At 38.5% G+C, this 25,689-nt stretch overlaps 1 protein-coding gene across 1 annotated transcript in view; it reads right to left on the reverse strand.

Annotated features, from left to right (window-relative positions):
* Positions 1-25,689, reverse strand: part of NELL2 (neural EGFL like 2) — a 155,529-nt gene that overhangs the window by 88,878 nt on the left and 40,962 nt on the right. The window contains exons 6-11 of the mRNA XM_087766512.1: positions 25,550-25,622; positions 25,290-25,372; positions 24,173-24,301; positions 22,790-22,892; positions 3,425-3,516; positions 553-655 (exon numbers count right to left, since the gene is read on the reverse strand). Coding sequence (XP_087622638.1) covers positions 553-655; positions 3,425-3,516; positions 22,790-22,892; positions 24,173-24,301; positions 25,290-25,372; positions 25,550-25,622 — 583 coding nt within the window. The remainder of the gene's footprint in view (positions 1-552; positions 656-3,424; positions 3,517-22,789; positions 22,893-24,172; positions 24,302-25,289; positions 25,373-25,549; positions 25,623-25,689) is intronic.

A 25,689-nucleotide genomic window follows, 5' to 3' on the forward strand; every position in this document is an offset into this window, starting at 1 on the left:
CAGAGCACTTCACGCACCTCTCCTCTTTGGTAAGGATCAGCCTGGGTGTAACACACAAAGGTACACAGCATACAAAAACATTTCCTGAAGATTCCGCTTCTAGATTCAGACTACAACCACAAACATGTAAAAAAGTTACTCCAGTCTTTGAACAACTGCATAGCATGAAAAATTCTCTAAAAAAGACATCTCAAAGCATCTCAGAAAGATGCTGGGAAACACAGACATTTCTCCAATCTCATTGTGTTTGGACACAGGAGTGGGTGAAGGGTAGAAAATCACTAATTATGATTTCTTTGACTTTTCACCCACTCTTGGCTAGAATGAAAAACACAAGTGCCAGTAAACATTTCACAGAATTTACACTATTAGACATTTTACAAATAATTTTCAGATGTCACGATGCAGATGTTATCTATTCAGCCTCCCAAGATGTATAGTGATTAACATGTGTAGGAGTGTCCTACTCAAAATTAGAAGAAAAAAGTCTATATAACCTATAAGAATGGAACATTACACTGAGCTTATATATATATCCAGCTTTTACCTTACCTTTACAGATTTTGCAGCAACTGTGAGATAAGGGGATCTGTTGAGATTGTGGGCAGTTCAAAGCTGTACAAGTGTCTTTTGGAATACGCTGCATTTTATGGTCCTGTTAAATTGAGGTAATTGATTAATATTGTGAGAGAAGAAATAAAGATAAATTATAACTTCAGTGGAGTTTTAGCATTATAATGTATAAACAAAAAACTGCCTATGCCAAACTTCAGGTACCTTTGAGAACCATCTGAAAGGACAATGTAGCACAATAAAAACATCAGGAACTTCTCTATACTCAAAACTTTTCAAGCAAGCAAAAGTGTGGCAATAGCTCTCATTCTTCTCTTGTCTTAGCTGTCAAGCAACTTGACTCAGAAGTTTCTCTTAAAATTATGCCTGAAAGAGTAACAATTACTCTGTAACTGAGGCAGCAGATTCCAGAATCAAGGGTCCTCATAAATGAATACTCTAAAGCAGCTTGTTATTTATACAGCAAGTAAAAATCAAACTTGAACATCTCTGATCTCAATGTTGTGGTAGTAACACTGAAGGAAACTGGCACTGATTCCCTATTAGGAAAGAGTGGGTTTCTCAGCTAAGTTTGGATCAGGCATCTGGAAATGCCCAGTGCCAAGACAGTATCGGAATATCTTCAGGCACTTAGCGCAGGTCACACGCAACCATTGCAGTATGACCACATGAAATGCCAGCCTCAGCAAGGCGGCTACCGCAAATGTACCACCTGTAGTCTCCCTTGGGTGCTAATTAATGTGTCTTGCAGCGCTCTAGTCATGATATGGCAAAGACAGAAAACAAGGAAAACAAGATGTTCCTCAGAGGCATCTGCCTTAAAATCAGCAATCTGGTTAAAATGCGAGCTCACTGAACTCAGAACCCTGTATTTCTGTGTGCAAGAAAAGTGCCTAAAATCATGTATATGCCATTGCATTTATTATTATGGGTCTAGCATTTAATTTTAAATCCTCTTTAAGCATGAAATATAAAGCTGAAAGATGAACACAATGGCCAATATCAAAATTACTGCTCAAACTTTACCTTAAACAATCTTGACAGAGAAACCAACCCTAACCTGGTAATACAGTAAAGCAAACCCGCCACAGATGTGTTGTATGCCAGGACAAGCAAAACCCAGCAATCCCACAAAATAAAGAAAAAAACCCATTTGATAGAAATAATATCAGAGTAGTCTGGATTGCTTTTAATTCCTTTACAAATTCTAATTTGGAAGAGAATTTTTCATTCACCTGTTTTATAATATTCAAACAGAAAAGTGCGTGCCTATAGCAGGCACAACTGCAGCAGCCAAACAAAATGCAAAAATGATGTTTAGAATTACATGCAGACAAAAAGAAGCAATTCCCTACATTGCCTTGATAACATCATTATAAGCCTTCAAGCATGAAATCAGTACTTGTGCCGTTCTTATTAAGCCTCTCTTGAGCTGGGGTCATTAATTATATCCTTTTATGAGAACTCTGGTAGTAATAAAATAGTGCCTACCTATGACTTCCTAACTGACCAACACGGTTTACAGTATGTGGATTTTCTGCTCTGAATTATCATTCACAAGGCTGTTCAGCAGAAACTGTATATACTTCGGTCCTTGAAAAAGTAGCATTTGAATCTGCCAAAGTTGCTGCTTAATATTTCTACCAGGACAGCCAGGCAGCCCACCAGCAAACAAGTATAATTGACAAAATACAGACTAGCACAGCCAACAGAGGCATCCTGTTCGTACACTATCGCACTTGCCAGCTGCAAGAAACACGAGGCAACATCACATAACTTTTGATGGTCGTTAATTATATCCATTGACTAATCACGGAATTCACGTCCCAGGTGTCATGTTGAAAACACAAGCTCACAGTCCTGAAAAGCATATGACTAATCCAAAATTATTTCTGGTCAGCTTCTCCTTTCCTTCCTCAAAAGGGTTTCAAAGCACCTACTCCAGGACTTAAGCTCACAAAGATTAAAATCAACAGCAGTAAGACAACGGTCCCCATTTCTACTTTGTAAAACACACTTTTTCACAACTGTATGAAAAAGTTTTGAGATTTCCAGAAACTGGTCCAATAGATAGCTGCAGCGTGACCAGAGGAGTTTCTCCTCTCTCTTTCTCTGCCCTACAAATGGGCGCTCAGGTTTTCAACTCCACACCACAGCATGCAGCGTGCTAACTGGAGGGAATTCCTCCCCATCCCTCCCCGGCAGAGGCAATGTGGGACTCACTGCAGCAGTTTGTGTAGTTCTCAACCCGCAGCCGTCCCTGGGGTATATTTTGCCCTTAAAGTGCATTTGTGCCCTGAAGAGCAACTCTGTTCATGCAGCCGGACAAGACTGACTCAGCATCGGGCATGTTCTGGTTACAAATAAAACAGCGACTCTACCCCATTTCCATCACTATAAAAAACAGACACCTGGTATGCCAGCTCTTTTGCTTTTTTCATCTCGCTTTTCCTCTAAGAATTATCTTGAATTCCAAATTATGCCCCCATCACGTTTGTGCATCTCTCGTACCTGAGCACATAATTTTGAACAATAACATTGCACATGTGTCAATGGAAACATATGGTAGTCTGCTCATTTTTATTACTGATGATGGAGAAGATAACTAAGGAGGGAAGAATGCAGCTTGATTGCCAAGCTGCATAATCAAAGCTTGCAGCTATGCAAAGTAAATTTATTTGCAAAATTTGATGCGGAACTCAGAAAGACAAAATAAACACAGGACCCCTTAGATGCCTTTTCTGTTGCCATTTCCTAAGGTAGACCTGTCTGTATTTCAACAGTTTCTTTCAGTGGGACTTTGATATTTCTAACATGCAATAATTATTTTTTCCATCAACAGTATTCTTACCTTGCACTCAAACAGAACACAGTCCCCTGAGCTTGAGTACACAGTTTCTCTTTGTCCTTCAAAGTAGGTTCTGCCTTCAAATACGCACACCGCTTCAGGAGAAAAAAGAAACAAAAACAAAAACAAAACACAATGATTTTGTAAAAATGTGTTAGTACTCTGCTTACAGAACAGATAAATTTTCTTAAAGATAACTGCATTTCAAAATGAAAAGATTGAATCAGCTGCAAGAATATTCTAAACCCACCTGTAGGAGTCTGGATATCACAAGAAAAAAAAAAAAATCAGGAGAAAAAAAAACACGAAAGAACCAGAAAAGCACACGTAAGTAGAAGGTGAAGGATGTTGAAGCAATATGGAGTACTGATGGCTACTGAGACGTGTCTCAGGTCACGCCAAGGAAGCTGTGACTGCCTGCAACACAGCTCAGGGGCGAAAAGGAAAACGGAGCTGTGAGAGCAGTGCGAGCGGCATTAATAGATAATCAGTTTCTTGAAGAGGAATGTTGTATGACGGAGGGTGATCACTGAAGCCACATACTTAGTTGTTATCACAGCCCTTTGATGTTTCATCATCCCACACAGATATTTATGTATTTCTATCTTGATTATCCGGTTATTTAGTGTTACTGCTGAAGTATATTAGAGCATATGAATTTTATTGTACAGGAACTGACCTTCCATGACTTTTTTTTTTTCTTTTTTTTCCCCAACAGAAGTAGGATCAAGTCTCTGATGATCAAATGACAGAACGATGCCCCCAGGCTTGGTGTTTGTTATACCACAACCTGGCCTGGTGCCACTCCTGCGCCCTGGCAGTACCAGGTTTTACAGCAGCGTGCTGACACAGCTCATGCTGGATTGCTCACTAAAGTTCTTACTCGGTATTTAAGGGTTACATAAAATATCTTCTCAGCGAACTGTCTTCCTTTTTTTTAAATGGGTCCATTACTGCAATTACATTATGCAAAGTATAAAGGCTAAGTAATGTAACTGCCAGGTGTAGAAAATTGGATGTCTGTCTCTGTTGCTTAGGACACAGTCAGGGCTCAGCAAGTAAGCATAATCATGAAATAACAGGAGTAGGTTACCACTTTCAAGTTCCAGATTACATGTTAGAGGCCTAAATTGCTAATCATTGATTTGGAGCTGTAAATCAATTATACTACAATTCCGTCACAGAGAGATTTATCTATTCTGTTTAAATAGACTACAGTTTGTAGACGATTTTAAAATACCTAAAAGTACAAGAGTTTTTATTGCATGACCTATATTAATTACCATTACCACTGTTATTTTCACTTCTCCTTCACTTTTTTTTTTAACTTGCAGCTCCTTGATTTTACAAACTTATTAGTTTGTCAGCATGTAAAAAGGCAACTCTTGGAACTGATGTTGAAAAAGAAGTGATGGGCATAGTGACAAAAAAGGTTTTTTTCACATTCAAAATATGAGTTGTAACATCTTATAAAGTATCTTGCGTGAGATACACCTGCACAGCACTTTCAGGAAGTAATATTACAGCACGTTGCAGCACCCCAAATCCCATGAATGGCAGAGTTTGCAGTCAGACTTAATAAAAGAAGTACAGAAAAGAGCCACAGGAGAGAGTGCAGGGGAGAGTCCTGGGGCTAACAGAAGGAGCGAGTTTGTGCAACATCCACAAAGAAAGGTCACAAAGAGTCAAAAAAACTCAATACATGCCTCTCTCCTCTCCCAGAAAACAAGATCTTCTAGAAGGAAGTATGTGAAAAAAAAAAAAAATCTATATAAATCTTTACTGGGCACTAGCAGATCTTGAATCCAGATAGGACAAGGCAATCACCCAGTCATATATATCACCTCCTATATATTACAGGCCATGACACTAAACTGAAATACTCATATATTAAGCCCTTTCCCTTGCCCCACACATTTCAAGCTTCGAAGAACTACATGTGACAGGAAAAGATGAAGTATAGCAGTGCCTGAGGACCACACAATGGCAATGGACTGATAACTTAACACATCCTCATGTTTCCAACAGGCAGACTATGCCTGTTCACAGGAAAGGCATCAAGATCACTGTCATTCTGTCTTGGAAGAAAACCCTCTCCTGAAGCCAAAATACTCTTAACATATGAATAAGACCACCCGGGCATCTTAAAAAGAAGTATCCATACTTTCATAGTATGGATACTATCATGGATCATAGTCCACTGAATCCAGTCTCCTTGTCAACGATAACAAACCTCTGATTCTTCAGAGAAACTTATAAAATAATATACATAGCAAAACCATCAAAAGAACACATCCAGCCTAGTGTGAAATCAGGACATTATTTCTTGATTCCACCAACAGCCCTCTGAAGTCTTGGCATACGAAATTATTGTGATGCAGTATCGCAAACACTTGTTTTCTGCAAGAAAAATCAACTCTTCTCTGTAAAGCCTTGAAAAAAAGAAAAACTTTAAAATTCTGGGGCTGTGAGAGATCACTCTGCCCAGACAGCCCTTGCCCCCTCATACACTCGAAGATTGTTTCTCAAAGGCTAGAAAGTGGCAGCAGAGTGCATGTTTCAAGACACTTGCTTGTGTGGGTCCCAGAAATTCCAAGCAGTGCTGACTTCCCCACCTCCATGTCCTCACATATCAACACAACACCTGTCCATCATGCAGCTAACAAAATTATATCTCATTCATTGAATTCCCCTAAATAAACATTTCCAACTATTGGATTTTGCTGTGGCTTTGTCAGCAAGGTTCTAAAGCCCTCGGGTATCAGAAACCTGCCTATACAGACTGACCAAACTATGTTTAAGAAAAGAGAAAAACCAAAAAACAATAAATGCCCAACTGAAAAACTAAATTGAAACTAAATTGAAAACCTGTTAACCTGAATAATCTGAACACAAGCCCAAGCACGTCTTCTTATAGACTGCTGCTCTTACTGACTATGTTCAAAAGGGACATTTCTTCTTGAAATCATCAAAATCAACCTCATCTGGATTATTTCTATCCTACTAGTGATCTCCAAAACCTGAAGGATTCCACCATACCTGGACAGTTCCTTCCATTAAAAAGCAGCAAGAACTAAGGTACACTCTGAAGTTCTAATTCAGAGCACTATCACTTAGGTTTTCTCTTCTCACCTATGCTAAACTAGCCAAATGAGCTTACAAAAAACACATGGGCACTTCATCTACACCTGTACCACTGGCTCCATGTTTATTTAACAAGACAGATACCAATGGGTATCTGCTGCTGCCCACAGAGGAGGCATCCTGCCAGACAGCAAAGGGCAGATTTTGATCAAGCCACCTGAAGGCTTCTAAAAACTTTACTCTAAGGTTGTCTGGTTAGGTGAGCATTGAGCACACTTGGAAAGATTTCTAGTAAGACAAAGCTAACTTTCTTCCGCCCCACTTTCCTCCTAAGACAGCAGGACCCACATTCCAGGCAGTGGGGAATGGAACACAGTTTCTCCTGCCTCCTGCCAGCAACTGTCACAGCCAGTACACATCCCATGATGGTGGTGTTTCATGTCTTTGTTTTCCTTCAGAAATAAAGATATTTCAACAACATGAACATCTGGACTAGAACTGTGTAATTGGAAAGTCCAGTGAAGATTTAATTTCTGCTTGGCTAGATGCTTCCCAGGATACTGGGTGATTAGTTTGTGATTGGTATCTCTCTGGGGAAACATATCATCTTTCATCTCCCTAAGTCCTTTCATTCGACAGACTGAGTCACAGTCAAGAAATTACCTGATGATTAGTTGTTCCAGAACTTGATAGTTATTGCCTGTGTAGGATTTCATCTACAGCTGAATTACATCAACCATTTCCTCTTGCCATCAAACCTCCGTATGCCCCCCAGTACCTAAACCAATGTATATTATTCAAAGCACGGTTTTCTAAGAAGATGAAACAGGCAGTCTACAAAACCTACCAGGAAGTTTGACTACTCTTGATATGTTTTTATACAGAAGGTGATCAAATATTACATTGATAGGCATCAATAGAGGGTCTAAAAAATTATTAGCAAGGTCCGCTTGTATCCCCACCACTAATTTACGCAGGTGTAGTGATAATACAACTATTCCCTGTAGTACCATTTAGCACATTGTGATAGCATGGCATCTTCTCCATATTCATCCAGCTAAAGGAATCTTTCAGGAGCCTGCTGGCTGTTGTGTTCACTCAGTGAATTATCAACAGTTTGTCAAACCATCACTTCTCTTTCACAACTCTTTTTTCTTCCCACTGGCCTCCAGATGACACTTTCCTTTTGCATTTCTTAAAATGTCCACACAAAATCCATGACCCAGCTAACTCCTGCCTTCCGTTCACTCAGTTCACAAGATGTCATTTAGTACATTTTCTCACTTCTTTATTTACCACCTTCACTATCTAGATTGCGTATGCCTTCCTCTGAGGAATACACGTACACTTCCCCGTGGTATCTAAGCTGATTTGGATTCAGACTTATCACCAAGTGAAAGCAGAAAGTTTAGGACATTGGTGAACTCCTCAAATGGCTTTAGTTTCTTGTATTCATAATTGCCCAATGAATGGCAGATGTGACTCAAAGTTTTGTGAAATTTTTCAGTAATTATGAATGTAACTTTAAATCTGGTAATTAATTCTATGTTGCTGCATTCTTTGTTCACATATGCTGGTTTGAGGGGTGGGGGGGAAACACCCAAAATTAGCATACAAAAAAGCCCCGTTTTCTTCATTAAATTTTCCAAACTCCTCCTTGGAATCTCCTTGATTACATTTTCCACTGTTCAGAGATCAAGGCTTAGGCATTGTGTAAGTCCCATTAATCCTACTTTGCAAGCTTACATAGTGCAAAACCTCTAAGTCACTTTATCCTTAGAAAAACACACAGACATAATGGTCACCTTTCATGAATTTCTCTCTCTTGACTGCCACACCATTACTAGGCACTGCTCTCATCCCTTTCTCATTTATCTTTGGGCGTTATTTCTTCTTTGCTCATTTTGTGGAGAGCACAAGTTCCTCTGTTAGTGCAGTCAGTGAGACTGGAGACTTGCTTCATTTCATGCTGTCTCCCTCAACAATTCAAAACGATTCCAGGTTTCAAGCTGGAAAATATATTGCTAATGTTTCCAGCCAATCACTGTTGAAAAGCTGCATGTATATGCTTCAGCTTCCTCAGCTGAAAAAAGAAAATCCAATTTGAAATTTCCTCATGATAAGGAATCAATTACTATTTGTATCCTATTTCTTGTTAGCCAGAAAAGCTAAATGTCTCTATTACACTGAAAACACAAAGTCGTTGTTCTACAGTACTTTTATAATCATTTAAGAGCATCTGTGGTGTGAGCCACCTCCAACAACACTAACGGGCTGTTTAGTCACATTGGCAAGGAGTCAATCTAAAATTATAAATTCTTTCACCTACTTCTCATGTTTCCTGTATTTCCATCAACTACTATGGGGAAATGACATAATTCATGTATCCCATGTGTTCTTGCTGGGAAGTATTCTGCAGAATTCATCTGAGCCCTAGAATGAGGGCTCCTTGAGGCATCCTTAAAGTCTAAAAAAGCAATCTGAGCACTGAAAAAGAACATCAAAATGTGACTAAAAACTCTGTTGATAGCAGTTCAGCTGAGGCAAATAGACCTGACAGATGAAGTAAAACTTCTAAAGTAGGCTGCAGGACAGGGAGTCTGCAAAAGAGTTCGCAACTGATCAAAGCCAATGGACATCACATAGCACAAAGTCAGCATGTGGCTGTCTCCAGTTAAGCAAAGATCCAATCTGGACAATGTGTTTGATGTCAGCTTCTCTTAAAAATGGCATTATTGCTATCCACACTGCAACTTTAGCTTGGTTAAATATGGTAGCCAAAACATTTCTACTGACAGACATGCACAACTTCGTCTTTAGAGCAATGGGCCATATTCTGCTTGTCAAACAGAACTGGAAGATTTTGGACTCTAAACATAGGATTTTGAAAACTCGGGCATTACTAATGTGATCAAAATGCTCATCCATTTTATTTTGAATTAACCATGTTGGCCATCCGATACTCAAACAACTTTTGCAGCAAAATCTCAAACAATAAAATCAAATACCAAGACAAAAGCCTTAGAGGGTGTCAAGAGAAGAAAGGCAATTAAGGTTAATATTAATTATATGTCCACTGTATTACAATTATATTAAAGGTTTATAAATAGCACAACAGTCTGCAAGACCAGAACAACTCCAATTCAAACACTGCACGCTCACTCAGTCCCCATAAAAGTGGGATTAGACATTCTCTGATGGACTCCTTATGTAAGCTATTCGCAATAGTAGTGACATAGTTGTATCTTAGTAAAGGTGCAAACAGATATTATATCAAATGCCAGCAGCTACTAAGGACAGGAAAATTTCTGCTTCAGTTCTACCTTCTCTCAGCTGGACTGCTGGGCTAACTGTAAAAGGAGCTTTTCTGAAAACTTTGTTAAGAGAAAAATGGTGCAGCGTAACAAAATAAATAGATACCTCCCTAAAACACTTTATACTTCATGGCATGGTTAAAGTTGCACATACACCCATAAGAAAGCCTCAAGTCACAGGGATCCATATGCAGGATTAAATCTGATTCATTGATTAGGACTGAGTGTTAGGAATTTCTGAAAGTAACGAAGAACTGCTAAAGACCACGCTTCTGAGTCACTATTTTAAATCTATGAGCAGTAAACAGTTATCACCCATCAGCATTAATTTACTATATAAAAAGCAGGTTGCATTCTCCACTGCCATGTCGTAAGTTAAGACCACCCATGGACACGACAAAGGAGGATACCTATTCCTGCAACAGCCCTTATACAGGTAACTGTTACTCTGCTCCACAGAGACTGTAAACAGGGAGGGGGAGAGAAATAAAGCATTTTGGTATACCGCCCCCATTTTTGCCCAGATTTGCCATGAAAAAATAGTGTGCACCAGTTATGCATAACTTTCAAAGATGCATTTTTGCACCTGACTAGTGAGATGGTTGCTTTCTGCAGCCTTGTGGACACAGATCATGTGAGCACACTCAGTAAAAGGCAAGTACCTCCAAATGGCAGCACCTTCAGAGATTCTGACAGTGTTTCATTTGACAGCATTAAAAAACATCCTATGCAAACAGCAAAGCTACTCAGTTCACCGCAAAATAGTAAATCTAGCATTTATTTGGGTGAAAATAACTTGGAAGTGACGTTTCCATGCTCCCAAGCCATAGATGTTCCAAACAGCTTCTGCTCCAAAAATTTGCCACATTATTTAAGCACCCACAGACTACACCCATATCTGAGTGACTATCAGGGACCCCTGCTGATGCTCCCATTCTCAACCAGACTTTCCTTGGCCCAGAACAATTTCTACAAACACTTTAGCTAGAAATTCTGCACTGTGACTTTGCTGCATGCACCTCCTTGGTGACAGCATGACTTCTTGTGACCTGGCATCATGTAGCTCCATTTCACTGTATGTACTTTCCTCCCAAATCCAACTGCTTTCACTTCCCCTACAAATGGCAGCCCCTTGTTAACTTGGATATTACAGTAATAATCACATATGCCTTATTTGCATAATGACACAGGCCAGTCTAATGTGGTTAGACATTTCCAGGAGTGGATTAGTGCACAGATGGAGCACCACATCTATAGCTGTCATTAGATCTCACTCAGTTCTTTCAAAGCATCTGCATCTAGGTCTGTACAGGAACTGAGCAGGGTTTCACGCTCCCAGCTTTTCCTCCTCCCATTTTTGTTCCCACATAAGGAATCTGCCCATCCTCCCATCCCTCTTCAGAGATCCATCATCTTCCTCCCTCACTTCAGCCGGAATGACAGGATTAGTTGGCATAATCACAAACACTCCAGAGAACTCTACTTAATGTTCTTAAGCGAAGTCCTTAGCATTAGTTCAGCAAAAGGTTTTTAATACAGACAGCAAGGTAAACACATTTTTGGAAATCTTGATTAAAGTCAGTTATGCAAATCGGCTTTCCAAATTTGTTATATACTCACTCTCAACATTCATTATCAAATAGCATTTAATCAAAAACTAATCTAAAAAAAATCAGGTGCTACCAATAGAGTTGGAAATTTTCAAAAGACAACTTTAAATAGAAACCTATATACACCTAACATCACGTCTCTGTTTCTCAAGGCTGCCAGAATTTACTATTATCCATTGTGCACTCCCAAACAATACAGCACTTCATGTCTAAAGTCAGTTCAGGATTTGAAATAATTAAAAATGTAAAAGTAGCTGGAGCAGATGTTCACAGATTTGTCGTAGCTAATTTCTCCAGAGTGCATCTGTTGATGCTACAACCCAGTCACAGAAAAACAGTAAGCTGGAGTTCATAGCAACTGTTAATGGGACTATTCCATTTTTGTTTGGGAACTACATCAATGAGGGAAAGCCTTAGAGTCACTGATAATAAAAAAAAAAAAAAATTATATATTATATCTATGTTAACACTCCTATTGTCTTCAGGGGGACCTTTCCAGACATTGGACTCAGATTTTGCGTGCTTGTGCAACCAAGTGTCTTTGTCTATATGGGGCTGCAGTGTATACCAGTCTCTAGGAGAGCTGCAATACCTTCATCTTACTGATATGTCAGCCAACCCACTTTTTTTCCTCTTCCTTTGTCTACCACTACCTTTGTATGGAAACTAAGAATCAGAAAGTACAGTTTAAAAAAGATTTCATTTTTAATTATCACCCATTGGCATCAAACCTGCATAAGGCAAAGTACAATTCTTAAATTTCAATGGCATGGAATGTAATTCATTTTACTACCAAGAATCTCAGAAATTACTGGAATGGGTTAAATAGCATTAAGACAAAATGCTCAATGAATCTTAGGAAACCTGTTCTTGGTGTTTTTCGTTTTTTTCAAGCTCTTGAAAACCTGAGAGAAAAATAGCAGTTTGCATTGACAAATTCTTGAATTTGTTTGCAACATATTGTTAGCAAAGACCTTGTTTTTGTTAGCTGCGGAGATCTAGTATGGATATTTAGTAGAATTATAAAGGAACAATGGACTTATGATGATCAAACTTGACAGATAAGGGGTGTTGCCCTGGCAAGAACAAGTATTGTCTTTCCTGTGGAACAACCTAGTTTTATTAGAGGGAACATTACTGGGATTGAGAAAATGAATCCAGCTGTGATCACATTGCCTGTGATCACATCACCTCAATACATGGGAAATACTTCAGTATTTTCACAAGAAATGAGAGGAGCAAATAACCATAATGCTAGAAATATGCTTTGAAGACATAAGATAACTTTATTACAATACCAAATTATATTGAAAAGTCAGACTAGTTTCTCTTTCCCCCTCCATCTAAATTCTGTTGTTCTAAGAGCTAAAACAGTGGGAGCAAATATCTTGAGAGAAAGCAAAAAGAAAAAATTTGCCCTCAAATCTTGAATAAATGTCAGTAACTCAGTATGTACTTTTCCTGTAGGACACAATCCTGACTATGAAAACAAGGCATAGCCCACAGTGCCAACAGCTCCAGGTCAGAGCTCACTAACATCTAGCCAGAAGCAGAGACACACCCAAGAGAGAAGCCTGACAGGACAAGGACTCATTTATTTTAGTTTTCCCTTACTCTCCCCACATCTTTGGCTCTATATCCAGTGTCTTATCTCTTCTCTTACACTTAAATTGTCAAATCCTGTAGAACAGAGTCTTTTGTGTGTACAGTAACTAGACTGATGGCTCTTCATAATAGCACAGTTTTAAAGGTACCTTAATACAAATAATTAATAGTGATAACAAGTACAGCTACTTAAATAAATTTGCTCACTGCATCTACCTACTTCCAAGTCAACCATGGTCTGCTAAGAACTGCACTCTAAATGCCAGCATACAGTTTGTTTTGCAATATGACCTTCAAGCTTTTCGGGGTGGGGGGGGTGGGGGGGGTGGGAAGGGGCAGCAAATGCAAAGGGCTGTCATTCTCCAAGGGAGAGAGTTGAAAACAAAATGTTTCATTTCAACAACCACCTTAGGATTTTATTTAACAGATCTTGATATTTGTCCACATACGTTTAAAAGAGGTTAGACTTCAAAACATGGAGTTTTATTGGAAAGAATGAAGGAGAGGGCTTTTGCTGTCCATGATCAATTGTCAGCAAGAAAGGACGTGCCTTAAACAGTACTGGTAAATAGCTTCCCAGATGATGAAAGATCCAACGTACACACAGACCACTTTCAGATTACAGCAGAAGCCAAGGTGAGGATTTTTAATCTGTTTGCCCACACTGTACGAATTAACCTGCTACTTCCACTGAGTTTTCACGAGACTCAAGATGTCACACTGGAAACAGGAGCTAAGGTCCAAATGTGTGAATCAAGGTGGTTGAACTGATCCATGAAAACAAGGATATGATTCCTTTATTTATCTATATCTCTATTTTCACTTTCTATTTTTTAAAATGTATTCACTTATTCCCACATTTCTTCATAGCAACTCTGCAATCAAATACTGCAAAATTAGTGAAATGAAAAATTTGTGGTTAGGTGCTTAAACCTTACCACCAACTCTATACATACAGAGCTGCAGAAGACCATGGACAAGATTTAAGCATTCTGAAATCATATTCGACTACTATTAAGAAGCCTGTCTGAGAACTTCACAACAACCATATGCAAGATTGTTATCTCTCCTATGCTATACTCAGATTTGATTTCTCATTTAAGGCCCTCGAGACATCATATGGCATGATGGAAATATCTACAAAACAAACTACCTCTTCAGAAGCCTGGAAAATGTGCCTAGAGATGATGCTGCACTTTGGTGAATATGAATATAACCTGACGAAACATCTTAAGGAAATAATACCTGAACTTACGTCTCTTTGTCAAAGTAATAATGAAATAGGGAGAATCATGCCAGTTCATCTTCCCTACTTTCAGAGTATTGAAGTATTCCCTCACTAGAAATAACAGGTATGTGCCTATTTCCCAGATGAGTTAAGCATATTTTCTTGCTTTGCTTTCAGGATAGCAAAAAACCCCAAACAAACAAACAAAATCTGACAAGGCAAAAATTAGTAAAAACACTCTCTGTATTGGCAAAGATGCAGAACAGTGATACAAAAACATGAGAATCACTGTAGATACAGTGCTGTGCCCGGTACAGTGAAGAAAGCAAGTAGCAGGAACTCTTCAAATAAAGAAGAATGCAATGATTGTTTTGAAAAGAACAGATGAGGAAAGTATGAGAAAGGACTGTTACACGATATCTGCTGAGATTTCAATTTTAAAGTTGTCTCTCACATGGGACAAAGTGGCCATTATTTGAAGCTGAATATATTTTATGAGCTGACAGATGTAGAAACAGTGATCAATAACAGCCTGGAGGTCTATACATCACACTTCAGATATCTGCAAGTAACGGCTAAGAGAATTAACCAAACAGTAGAAGGCATTATTCACTACACGTTTCTACTGAAAAAATTTCAAACTTCTGCAGTCCAAAAGACTGAAAGCCACTGGTTTAAACCATTATTTTTACAAAAAGACAAATAAAGTATAGCAGGATACATCATTTTATATTAATCTCACTGAATCAACTTCACGCATATTTTACCACCCCTTCCTTAGACTGCCAGGGAAATAAGATCACATTATTGACAGTTTCATGGTGTGGTTTTTCAGTATTTTATTTATTGAGTTTCAGCCTTCATGGCCTTACCATTTTTTCACATGACATAGGCACTGTCAGAAACTGTATGTGTGCCTTCTTTTACACTCTCATGGTTCCTACCAGTGTCTCCCCTAGGCCAGCTTTCCACCCAGATGACCCTCATCAATGTGGCAATCCTGTTATGAATAAAGACTATGTCAGGTGCAAACTGGTCTGTGAAAACTGCACAGGTCTCAACAAGCCATGAATCTCATTTGGTTGGCTTGGGTTTTGGCATTTTGCTCTATCCAGCTCCATGAAGTGCTCTCTGCCTCCAACTTGTTATTATCCTGTGACTTTGTCCAAAAACTGCAGTTTTGGGGTTTTTAGCTAAAGACAAGTTCTGCTCTTTTCAGAACACGTGCCCATTAAAGATCATTGTTACTGGTACTACAGAAATTTGAAAGATCTACAGAGGAAAAGCTCCAGGCAGAAACTAGAACATCAGCTACAAGCTGCTGATTTGGCAATGTGCTCCTGGTTATGGGGCCAAAAAAAAAAAAAACCCCAAAACAAACCCCCAAACAAACAAAAAAAAACCCACAACACAACACCCCCCACACTCCAATGATGCAGCTGCAGAGTGACATTAGCACATCACTGGTGAGAACAAACATATTGAAATCAACGCATAGCCATGTGAACACCCGCATATCCTACGTGATTTTTGTAATTATAAATAGAACCTGAATTTTTTTAATTATTATTTCATAGCCACCTGGCTAAGCAAATTCTGGTGAAATCAGCATTACTAAAATCAGGGTAGTAACTTATTAGAGACTGGAACACTACCAATCTGTCCACTCCCAGCTGTCTGAAAATAAAAATATTCATATCTAACATATGTTAATGTTTTATTTGCATCAGAAATAAACTAAAATAATAATATGCTGCAGGTATTTGATATTTTGTGAACTCCCTGGTAAGAACATAATGTAAAAGGAATGGAAAAGAATAGGTTCTTTTCCCAGACAGCCTCAACAAAATAGGTTATAAGAAGAGCAGGGGAGAACAGAGCATGGCCTACAGCAAAATTTCCCATGTAAAAAAAATATTTTTAATTCTCTACCAATAAAATTACCAATATTATGTTTCCAATTTCTTCTTTAGTGCAGATTGCTATGCATTCAGTGTAATATATTTTAATGAATAAGGATTTTCTTAAGCATACTTTATTTTATAATTCATTCCTCAGGCACAAAGTAAGACTAAAACTAGATGACTTTACCATTAACTGGAATTCTCCTCATCTACTGATACATTGCCTCCAGATCTAGAGTCTTCCAGTGGAGTTCCATAATGCATGGGGTCCAGAATAGCTAAAAAGCCACTCACCTAGCAAGGAGCCGCACTTTGATGCATGAAAAGTCCGAGTGAGGCACAGTGAACCGTCTCCCCCAGTCCTCCTCTGCTAACGTGGAACAATGAAATTCAAAGGACGTGGGGAAGGAGGAAAGGAAACGTAGAAGCAAAATATTCTGAGAAATCCAATTACTGTAAGCTGTATTTTAATTTACAGAGAACAGCCGCCATATGAGGAGTGAGTTTCCTGCTCAGAAGGGAACTGCAAGTGAAAAGACTCAACGTTTCCCTTCTGCTGGAGGCATACTGCCCAGCTTACAAAGAACAAAGGACATTGGAGACTACAACCTCTGCACCAAAAAGCCCCTGACAATTCTGCCATTGGATATATAACAGACATAAACCAAATATATTGCTATGGTATAAAAGTAGTTTGAAAATTCCTATAGCTTTACCATGGAAAATATAGCAGAGACTGAGCAGCTAGGGTCAAGTGTGAGACTGGCCCTGCCTACCAAAGCCGAGGGGAGTCTTTCCACTGTCTTCAGTTGCCTTTGAGTTCAGCACAGGAAAGACCCCTAAACATTCTTAGAATGTCTCAATGCTCAGCCTCCTGAGATGTTACGCTTCCCAGAGAAGAGAAGGCTCTGAGGAGATCTTCACAAAGTGTGCAAACACCTGATGGAAGGGAATGAAGAAGAGGGAGCCAGACTGTCCTCAGTAGTGCCCAGTGACAGAACAAGAGGCAATGGTCTTGAATTAAAACACAGGAAATTCTATTTGGACACAAGAAAACACTTTTTTTACCGTGAGGGTGACCAAGCACTGGCACAGGTTGCCCAGAGAGGTTGTGGAGTCTCCATCTGTGTAAATATTCAAAAGTCATCTGGACATGGTCCTGGGCAACCTGCTCTAGATGGCCCTGCTTGAGCTTGGGGGTTGGAGCAGATGACCTCCAGAGGTCCCTTCCAGCCTCAACCATTCTGTGAGACTCTGAGATTGCAGGAGCTATGCTGGATTCACAAATGATACATGCATCAATTATGCTTTTCCACTACAGCTTTGTAAATCTAAAATAGCTCCACTGATTTTATTGACACACATGAGTTCAAGGACACATTTTTATCCCTTCAAAAATATTTCTTTAGAAAAATTATTTGTATCGTATTTCTAAATGAGTAAAACTACTGCCTTTCTTTTGAAGACACAGAGTTGCCAAAGTAATAAAATGGTGTAAACAGGCAGTAAAGTACAGTGCAATTCATCTCTGTATTACAAGTGTGTATATAATGCTTTTTAACTGTCATTATAATGTGATACTATCATTGTATGTGATTCAAAAGCCTGAGAAATAAGGTTGATGTGAATCATTTCACCATAGAAAATTCAGAAAGCGGAGGCTGAACGGACACTATTCTGCTAAACGCTAAATAAAATTCAGGAGTTCTGCATGCTGACTACAGGAGGTTCTAATAAATAACATGGCTCTAGGAAAATAATCCAGTGCCAGCTATATTCCAGGTATCTTTCAGTACTATTCTAAAGTAGGCTAATTTATCTGATTTTTCATATTAAAAAAAATCTCAAAATAACAGAATTTATGCTCTATTTTCACTTGCATCTTTAAAAAGCCACATATAAATATTTATAATCAAAAAGCAACTAATCTTTTTCATTAGCTAGAATGTTGCTTCTCCTTTATATTCTAAAGTGTGCATTTTAAAAGAAAAGCTATAATAAATGACTAACCATTACTTCACTGCTAAAAACTGCCTCTTCTTCCTCCAGTACCAATGCCTGCTCTGTCGCCCTGAGTCTTCTGGCTGCCCCGCAGCCCTCAGACCCATGCTGTGTCCCAGCCAGCCTGCTGGAGCTGCTCTTCGGTTTCTAGACTGCCCCTTCTTCTGATTTACTACAAGGATAAGATGGTCTGTTCAGTCAGCGCTCACTAATTCTGTCATTCGATCATTTCTTTGAGCTGCAGCCTCTTCTCTGTGCCACACTGAATGCAGGAGAAGCTCCTCTGGCACTTGGGCGAACAAGGCGGGGGCTGCCGTGCCACACTGCCACCGATGCACATCAGCTACGGCAAAACGGTGCCACTCCTTCAGCCCGGAATAAAGGTGGATGAAACTTAGTGAGCAGCACAGGCTTAAGTCCATAATGCTTCAATCCACCTGGATAAATGATGAGTTTCAGAGGAAGCTTAATCAATATTCCTTAAGTTTCTAGATAAAAATTTTGCACTCTTGCTGATGGCCAATTGCTGTGCAAATGCGGAGCAGATGGGCTTTCACAGCTCCTTCTCTCTCTGTCAGTAGGGCTACAAGTGCTGGAGCTTGCAGAAGAGTGTGTAGCTTTGGGGAAAAATCAATGCATCATGAAGAGCAAAAGGGAGAATCTTCTTAATTTTCATTAAAAAATTAAAAGTTTCTGTAAGCTAGCAAGACAGATCATTGCATCAGAAACCTCTGCATAAGAGCTACCACGTCCATATTTGCGTTTTAATTATTTTGTTCAAAAATCCTTCGTGAGTTATATAACCCCTCTATATGCTCTCTCTCCACGCCTGCTAGCAACAGAAGTGTGAGCTGATCCAATACAGCCCTATGCTTCTCACAGTTGCTTAAAATACTTGTGTTAGAGTGTGGATTTGGCTACAATGCACCAGAAAACCAACAATGTCCTGTTTCAGAAAAAAACAAGTGCATGGAAAAATCACAGCCTGTAGATTTGAACATAATAACTCAGACTTTAACCTCCACTGAAATCTGTTGGGATAAATGTATATAGTTTAGGATTAGGTCTAGAAGTATCTGCAATGTCACTGGGAGGAGGACAGTGATGAGAAGAGAGCAATTTCTTCCTGGAGATCAGTCTTTGATGATGGGAATTATTACTGCGCCAGATACTGGTACAAATATCACTTTGGGCCTTAAAAAAATGAAAATCAGCTAGTTTTAGTTTAAAATACACTGGCTCCATTTAAAAAAGTACATGTATCACATAGCTATTGGAAATGATGCCTTAGTGTTAATACACCGACTAATAAAAAAGTTACCATAAAAAGATTTGCTGACCAAGTAGGAATTGTCTCAGCTACTAAGACATTGGCAGTCCTTCCACAATTCACTTAAAATAAATGAACTCATCCTTGTACTTCTTAAGCCAAGTCCGTGGTCTAAAGCAATACTTTACAGGGTCAGTAGGGGAGCTTAATCTCTCCCCAGTTTGTATCAGTGCCTATCACCACACAATGCATTTGTCTCTGCAGAGGAGAAAAGAATTTAATGACCTCTTGCACATAGCTTCTCGGATAGGTTTAAAATTGCATTGGGAATAGGAAAGAAAGTGGTCTCTGCTTTCCAGCTCCAAACAATTCTCCACAGGAAGCTCGCATTGATCTAAGATGTATCCTCTGTTAGCTTGACTGAATTTCATGTTGAATAGCTTGCCTGTAGCTGACACATATATCCAACACATTGGCCAATTTATGCACCTTGGAAGATCGCTGCTTCTTTTAGCCCATTACGGCTAATAGAAAACACAATGATAATTTGCAGGTATTGCCATTCCTTATGCTAGCAGCATCAACCTTCACACAAGACAAAACAGAACAAGTTGTCTGAATGTCCTCAAACAAAGGTACAGAGTTAGGGAAGAAGGTCAGGGTTTGTTACTATTGTTTTCTTTTTGGCTCACAAGAAGAACCAAAGTCAAAGCAATATTGGTAAAAAACAAAACAAAACACAGCATTCCTTACTAAGTGTTCTTCCCTGAGCTAAATATTTAAGAAAAAACAGGAAGAGTCAGTTGTGCTGAAATTCCTCAAGTGTTCAAAATGTCATCAAACGAGACACAACAAAGCTGCACAATCCAATATTTAAATGCTGCGCTGGGCTGAAGTTCATTTCCAAGACATAAGAAAGAAATTTTTTACAATGAGGGTGGTGAAAAACTGGAACAGGTTGCCCAGGGAGGTTGTAGATGCCCCATCCCTGGAAACATTCAAGGTCAGGATGGACAGAGCTCTGAGCAACCTGATCTAGTTGAAGATGTCCCTGCACATTGCAGGAGGGTCGGACTAGATGACCTTTAGAGGTCCCTTCCAATCCAAACCATTCTATGCTTCTATGATTCGATGTTCTGTCTTGAAACAAATAGCGAACTTAGCTAAAGAACAGCGTATTAGGCATCACTTTTTCTCAGCATTTATGATTGTTCAATACTAACGATAGTGGCTCCTTGAGCAACACACCCTAATTAGCTGCTTTCCCAATTATAAACCATCTGTGTTTGCTCTACATAATCTAGTCAGATGCCACATCCCCTGATATTACTCTAAGAATTGAGAACAAAAAAGTTATTCTCAGAACCTATCCAAATGGAGGAACTCAGCTTTTACCCCTTGAGCAAGAACCGTGGTCAATGAGCATACTGACCTCAATCAACTCAGATGTTGAGCTGAAGACACCAAGATGACACGGTACAGCTGGCACGTATATATGAACTCAGTGACAACTCAACATTTCCCCCAAACTGGCCTGGAGAATAAGTGAGGGTCCTGCAGTCTCCATTGCCTCTAACTTCTACTTTTTACGCTCCTTCATTGGTATGTAACTTCCTTGGTAATGGTACTCCAATTTACGCACTCTGTCCTTTGGTTCCAGGGAGTTGGCCGCTTAAAAAGTTGTTTCATTTTTTTTAAATGGCACTTTAAATAACCTAGATGAAATTAGGAATAATTTTTCAAAAGAAATTTTTATTTTTTGATCTAATCATTTTTCTGGTAGCTTGTCAATAGAGTTATATATGTGCATGTTAGTTACAAGTTGAATTATGTACTGGCATCAAATTAGCAACGCTGGAAGCTAAAAAGGCTTTTGATAATATTAAGAATATCAAAAAGGCAATATCAGAGTAAACTGCACAGTATGCTGTACCAGAACTGTATCTTAATTGGAAGGAGAAGTAGTAATGCTGTATGACAAGGTCAGTGTCCATATGCTCATTCACATTTCTTGACCTTTGTCAAGACTCCCAAGAAAAACAACTTCTTAAGAAGTCTTATGATGTGAGCGCTTGCCCATTAACATCTGGGTGGAGAACTCCCAACTCAATTCACAGGCAGTACATTACAAAAATACTTCAGAGGATCAGATTTTAAAACTCTGCCAACATGGTCAAAGATCCAAATAGAGGCTTGAACTCCACACATCTCACATCCCTGACTTACCAATTCCCTGAGCCATCTAATATGCACGGAAATGCATAAAAAAGAAGTATTTGAATTCTCATTTCCTCTCAATTAGAATTAATCTACTTGAGTAAGTTAATAAGGTTTCACAAAATGGGATGGTTTGTGTAACTTCTAACACAATTAAATATTAATAAACTCCTGTGGGAGCAAGATCAATGAAGTACAAAACATCTTCCTGAATTTTATCTTACAACATGTCATTTTAACCAGTTATATATTTCTCTATATGCTGTAAGAAATTTTATGCAGCAGTAGAAGAGTGATGAAACCACACAGAAAAATCTCAACATTTACAGAATAAAGAAGTGTGTGCATCTCATGCTCAATTTCAAGAATAGATTCCACCATATCCTAAAATAAATAACCATCACATATGTGATACATGTCCAGAATCAACCTGAAATATTATATATAGTCCATCTAGACAGTGATTAACCTAAAATTCCCCTTCTCTGGCCCTATTTGCAACAAAACCAGAATACTATAAAACCAAAAGGTAATCACCTGTCTTAAATGACAATATTAAATTACCTCTATCCAGTTTCCTGTATAATTCTGCCTGACCTTTTGTGAAAGAACATTTCTAGGTGTCTGGTTTTTGCTGGTCTCTTGGGTCTACTATGAGTTTTCTCTTCCCTTAATTACAGAAGAAGAATCATAAATCTGAACCTCCATTTCTAGCACTACAACATAAGGTTGAAAGTACATTCTTCTTGCAACAGACGTGTTAGAAACACTGGTCAAAACAAACACCAGGCAATCGTTCTTGAATTTCTAGCAGTTTGGTCTAAAAGATAGACTATGGAAGTCTGCAGAAAGTTTTCTACGTAACTTTTTCTTTTTAAACATTGATAAGAAATACTATGTTTAAAAAAACCCACAACTAAAATTAAAAAAAAAAAAAAACACCCACAACTGAAAAAAGAAAACTTTCTGGTTCCTGATTTCCCAAAATATTTCAGGAAAGTCTAAATTCCCTCATTCCTTAACCCAAATATTTCATTCCCTGACCAGTTCTTTCACTGACACGTTTACAGAAAGGTTCATTTTCTTCACAGATTTCAAAATATTCATTAGAAGGAAGCACTGCAGGAAAACTTACATTGACATTCTTTGCAGCACTTGCCATCCACATACGCCAGGGCAGAGTTAAGCGGGCAGTCAGGGAGGGGGCAAATCAAAGCCTCGCACTGCACAGTACCGTTCTAGAAGAATAAAAGGTGCTTAACTAGCAGTTATATTTAGCAAGAGCAGAGATGTTCTCACACACAGGAACTCAAAATCTATTTTTAAATGCAATGAACTCTCTAACAATACCCAAAAAGACATTTTAACATCATTCTTTTAATAACTACAAGAACAGAAACTATACCTTTAGAACATCACCCATGCAATCTTTCAGACATGTACGATGTGTTCTTTGAGATGATAATGGTCTAAGATTTTTTTAGAGGCAAATCTATTTGGAGGTAAAACATTCTGCCAATCAGCAGCAAACTGACAGATTAGTGTGAAATAACAACCTCACAGAACAATACTCTACCTTCTGATTTTTACATAAGAGACACTACATTTCTAAAAGGTAACAATATAGCTGCAAGAAAAACTTAAGACAAAAACACATAATGCATTTAACGCTAAATTCAAATCATTTTAAATAGCTATCAGACAAATTTAATACCATGGACTAAGTCTTCTTCTTATCAACCACAAAACTCTAAAAGCAAAACTAACATTCCTCCAGAAATATAAAGATCAAAATCACACTAAGCTTAAGGAGAACCATTTAGCAAATTATAGATAGCAGCAAATCAAAGGTGCAGTACAGACAACAGCAGGCTTTTTCACCAATTTCTACTGGCCTTTGGATTAGGCATTGAAAGAGTTCAAATGACATTAATGAGTTTTAAATGAACAGACAATAACAAAGATGCCATGGTTTGGTACCTGAAAGGATACTTGCAATTGCTTCTGGAGTTGTGATACCTTTGGGAATCTTCCATCCACCTAACAAATCTTTTTCATTTGTGATATAACAGAGCATGCATATGACCCTGACATTTTGCTCTTTATTACTTACTGAGATGTAACCAAAGGCAACTAAAGGGAATCAGGCACAAGGGATCTATTAAATCATTTGCTAAAAAAAAGTCTGCGTTTATAGAGATAAAAAGCAGGGAATTAATTATCCAGAGAAACCGTTTGCAACTCAGTGCATGGGAATAACATGACAGCTAAGTATATTGCATAGCATCTGCCTTTGGTGACATGAAATATAGGAGAGCTACACATGCTGGCACTGCTGAAACAATAGGAAAATGTATGTATTAATACTATTCCTTAGATTTAGAACAGGTTTTCTAGCACTTGTTGTAGAAACACTACCTAGCATACACCTGGAAGTTTTCTCATTATTTGCCTCAATAAAACTGTAACCAAAGGAAGCACTAGAGTTGCTGAGTCTCCACTCAAACTGTAGCCATACCATGCAAGTGCAGTTCTTACAGCCATCTGTCCAGGATTCAAACTCTCTGTAAGTCATGCCTTTCACTGTGCAGGTCCTTTCACAGTAGCACTGATCCAACTTGTTCATCCTCTGCTCAGCTTGGGACAACTGTATTTACAGTTCACAAAAACGTTTTGAATTTGTAAGCAGTTTGCACATTAGTATAAACACGATTGAAACTGTCCCCCTTACCATCAAGCATGCAGATGAGAGAATACATGTAGGAAAATGCAGTCAGAGATAATAAAACAATTATTGTCAAATACAATATGATTAAACCATCAGTCATTTAGACATGGAAATTAAGAAGCAAGACAATGCATTTCAGCTTTCTCTGACATCAGGGACATTATGAAACAAAGTGAGTAGGTCAAGATGGGTATAAGCCCCTGATTTCTCATCTTTGTATGTGGGAACTGACTGAGAATCTTGCTCTATATAAACTACTTGTAGATATTATGTTATGCAAAAAAGACCTGCATCTGAGTACAGAGGCAAAATTGGAAGTAAAGCTCAAAACCAACATGTTAGCAATTGTTTCTCCACTTCAATCAAGGCATTTTTAACATCAAATCAGCCAGGTAACAGCATTCCTGCAGAAATCTAAAGAACCGACATTTAAAACCAGAAGACTAGTCTATGCTCACTGGCAGACATGAATGCTTTTGGTGTGATATTCTAGGGAAAAAAAAAAGAAAATGCTGCTTTGGATTCTTAATTCCTTGTCTTGCATATATTTTGTCTGAACACGCCTTTGCCAGCTTGGGTCTAGAAAACTCTTAGACCAGTAAGTCTTGCTGCAATAAGCACTATAAGCACAGTAACCTATTTCATTCTAGGTTGATTTACTTTTTAGCCTAATAGATAGAGCTTGAATATCCATAAGCCCTTTTCTTGCTCAGGGATTTGCATTCTGTTTACTATTAAAAGACATGATTCTATAAAAATATTAAAATACAAGAAAGCTCATGCACATTGTGCACAATGTGCTCACCCACATGCACATTCCCACATATTCACAAATAATCTAAAAAGACAGCAATTAAAGCCATAGAGTCCTCATTTCTCCCATGTCATGGCTCCTAGCAAACATTACCTTAGCTGATGTTTTGGCTAAAATGTCTTGCAGTTCCATAATTTTCTGCACAAGTCCATGGAAGTCATTACAAGTTGGGCATGCTAGAATAACAAAATATGTATATTAATTTTAAAAATCCCATGTATTCACAATAGGTTCAATCACGTCAAAGTTGACAACCAATACACTGAAACTCAAGGTATTAAGAAAGCTTGTAGGACAGAAAGTAGGTATAAAGCACACCTTTCATTTTATGGTATAAGAATTAATAGACTTACTGCGATTAAGATCTGGGCATTGAGAAATAAATCCTTGAGGCATGACAAGTAATTGCACATCTTGCATTATGCCCTACGTGTGAGTGGAGAGGAAAAAAAAAGGATACATTATTTTTACCTGTCAAAATTATGTTTTCCAT

This window comes from Nipponia nippon, unplaced genomic scaffold (assembly GCF_047370975.1).
Source record: "Nipponia nippon isolate SJK-2023a ecotype South Korea unplaced genomic scaffold, ASM4737097v1 scaffold_3, whole genome shotgun sequence".
NCBI classification, from domain to species: domain Eukaryota; kingdom Metazoa; phylum Chordata; class Aves; order Pelecaniformes; family Threskiornithidae; genus Nipponia; species Nipponia nippon.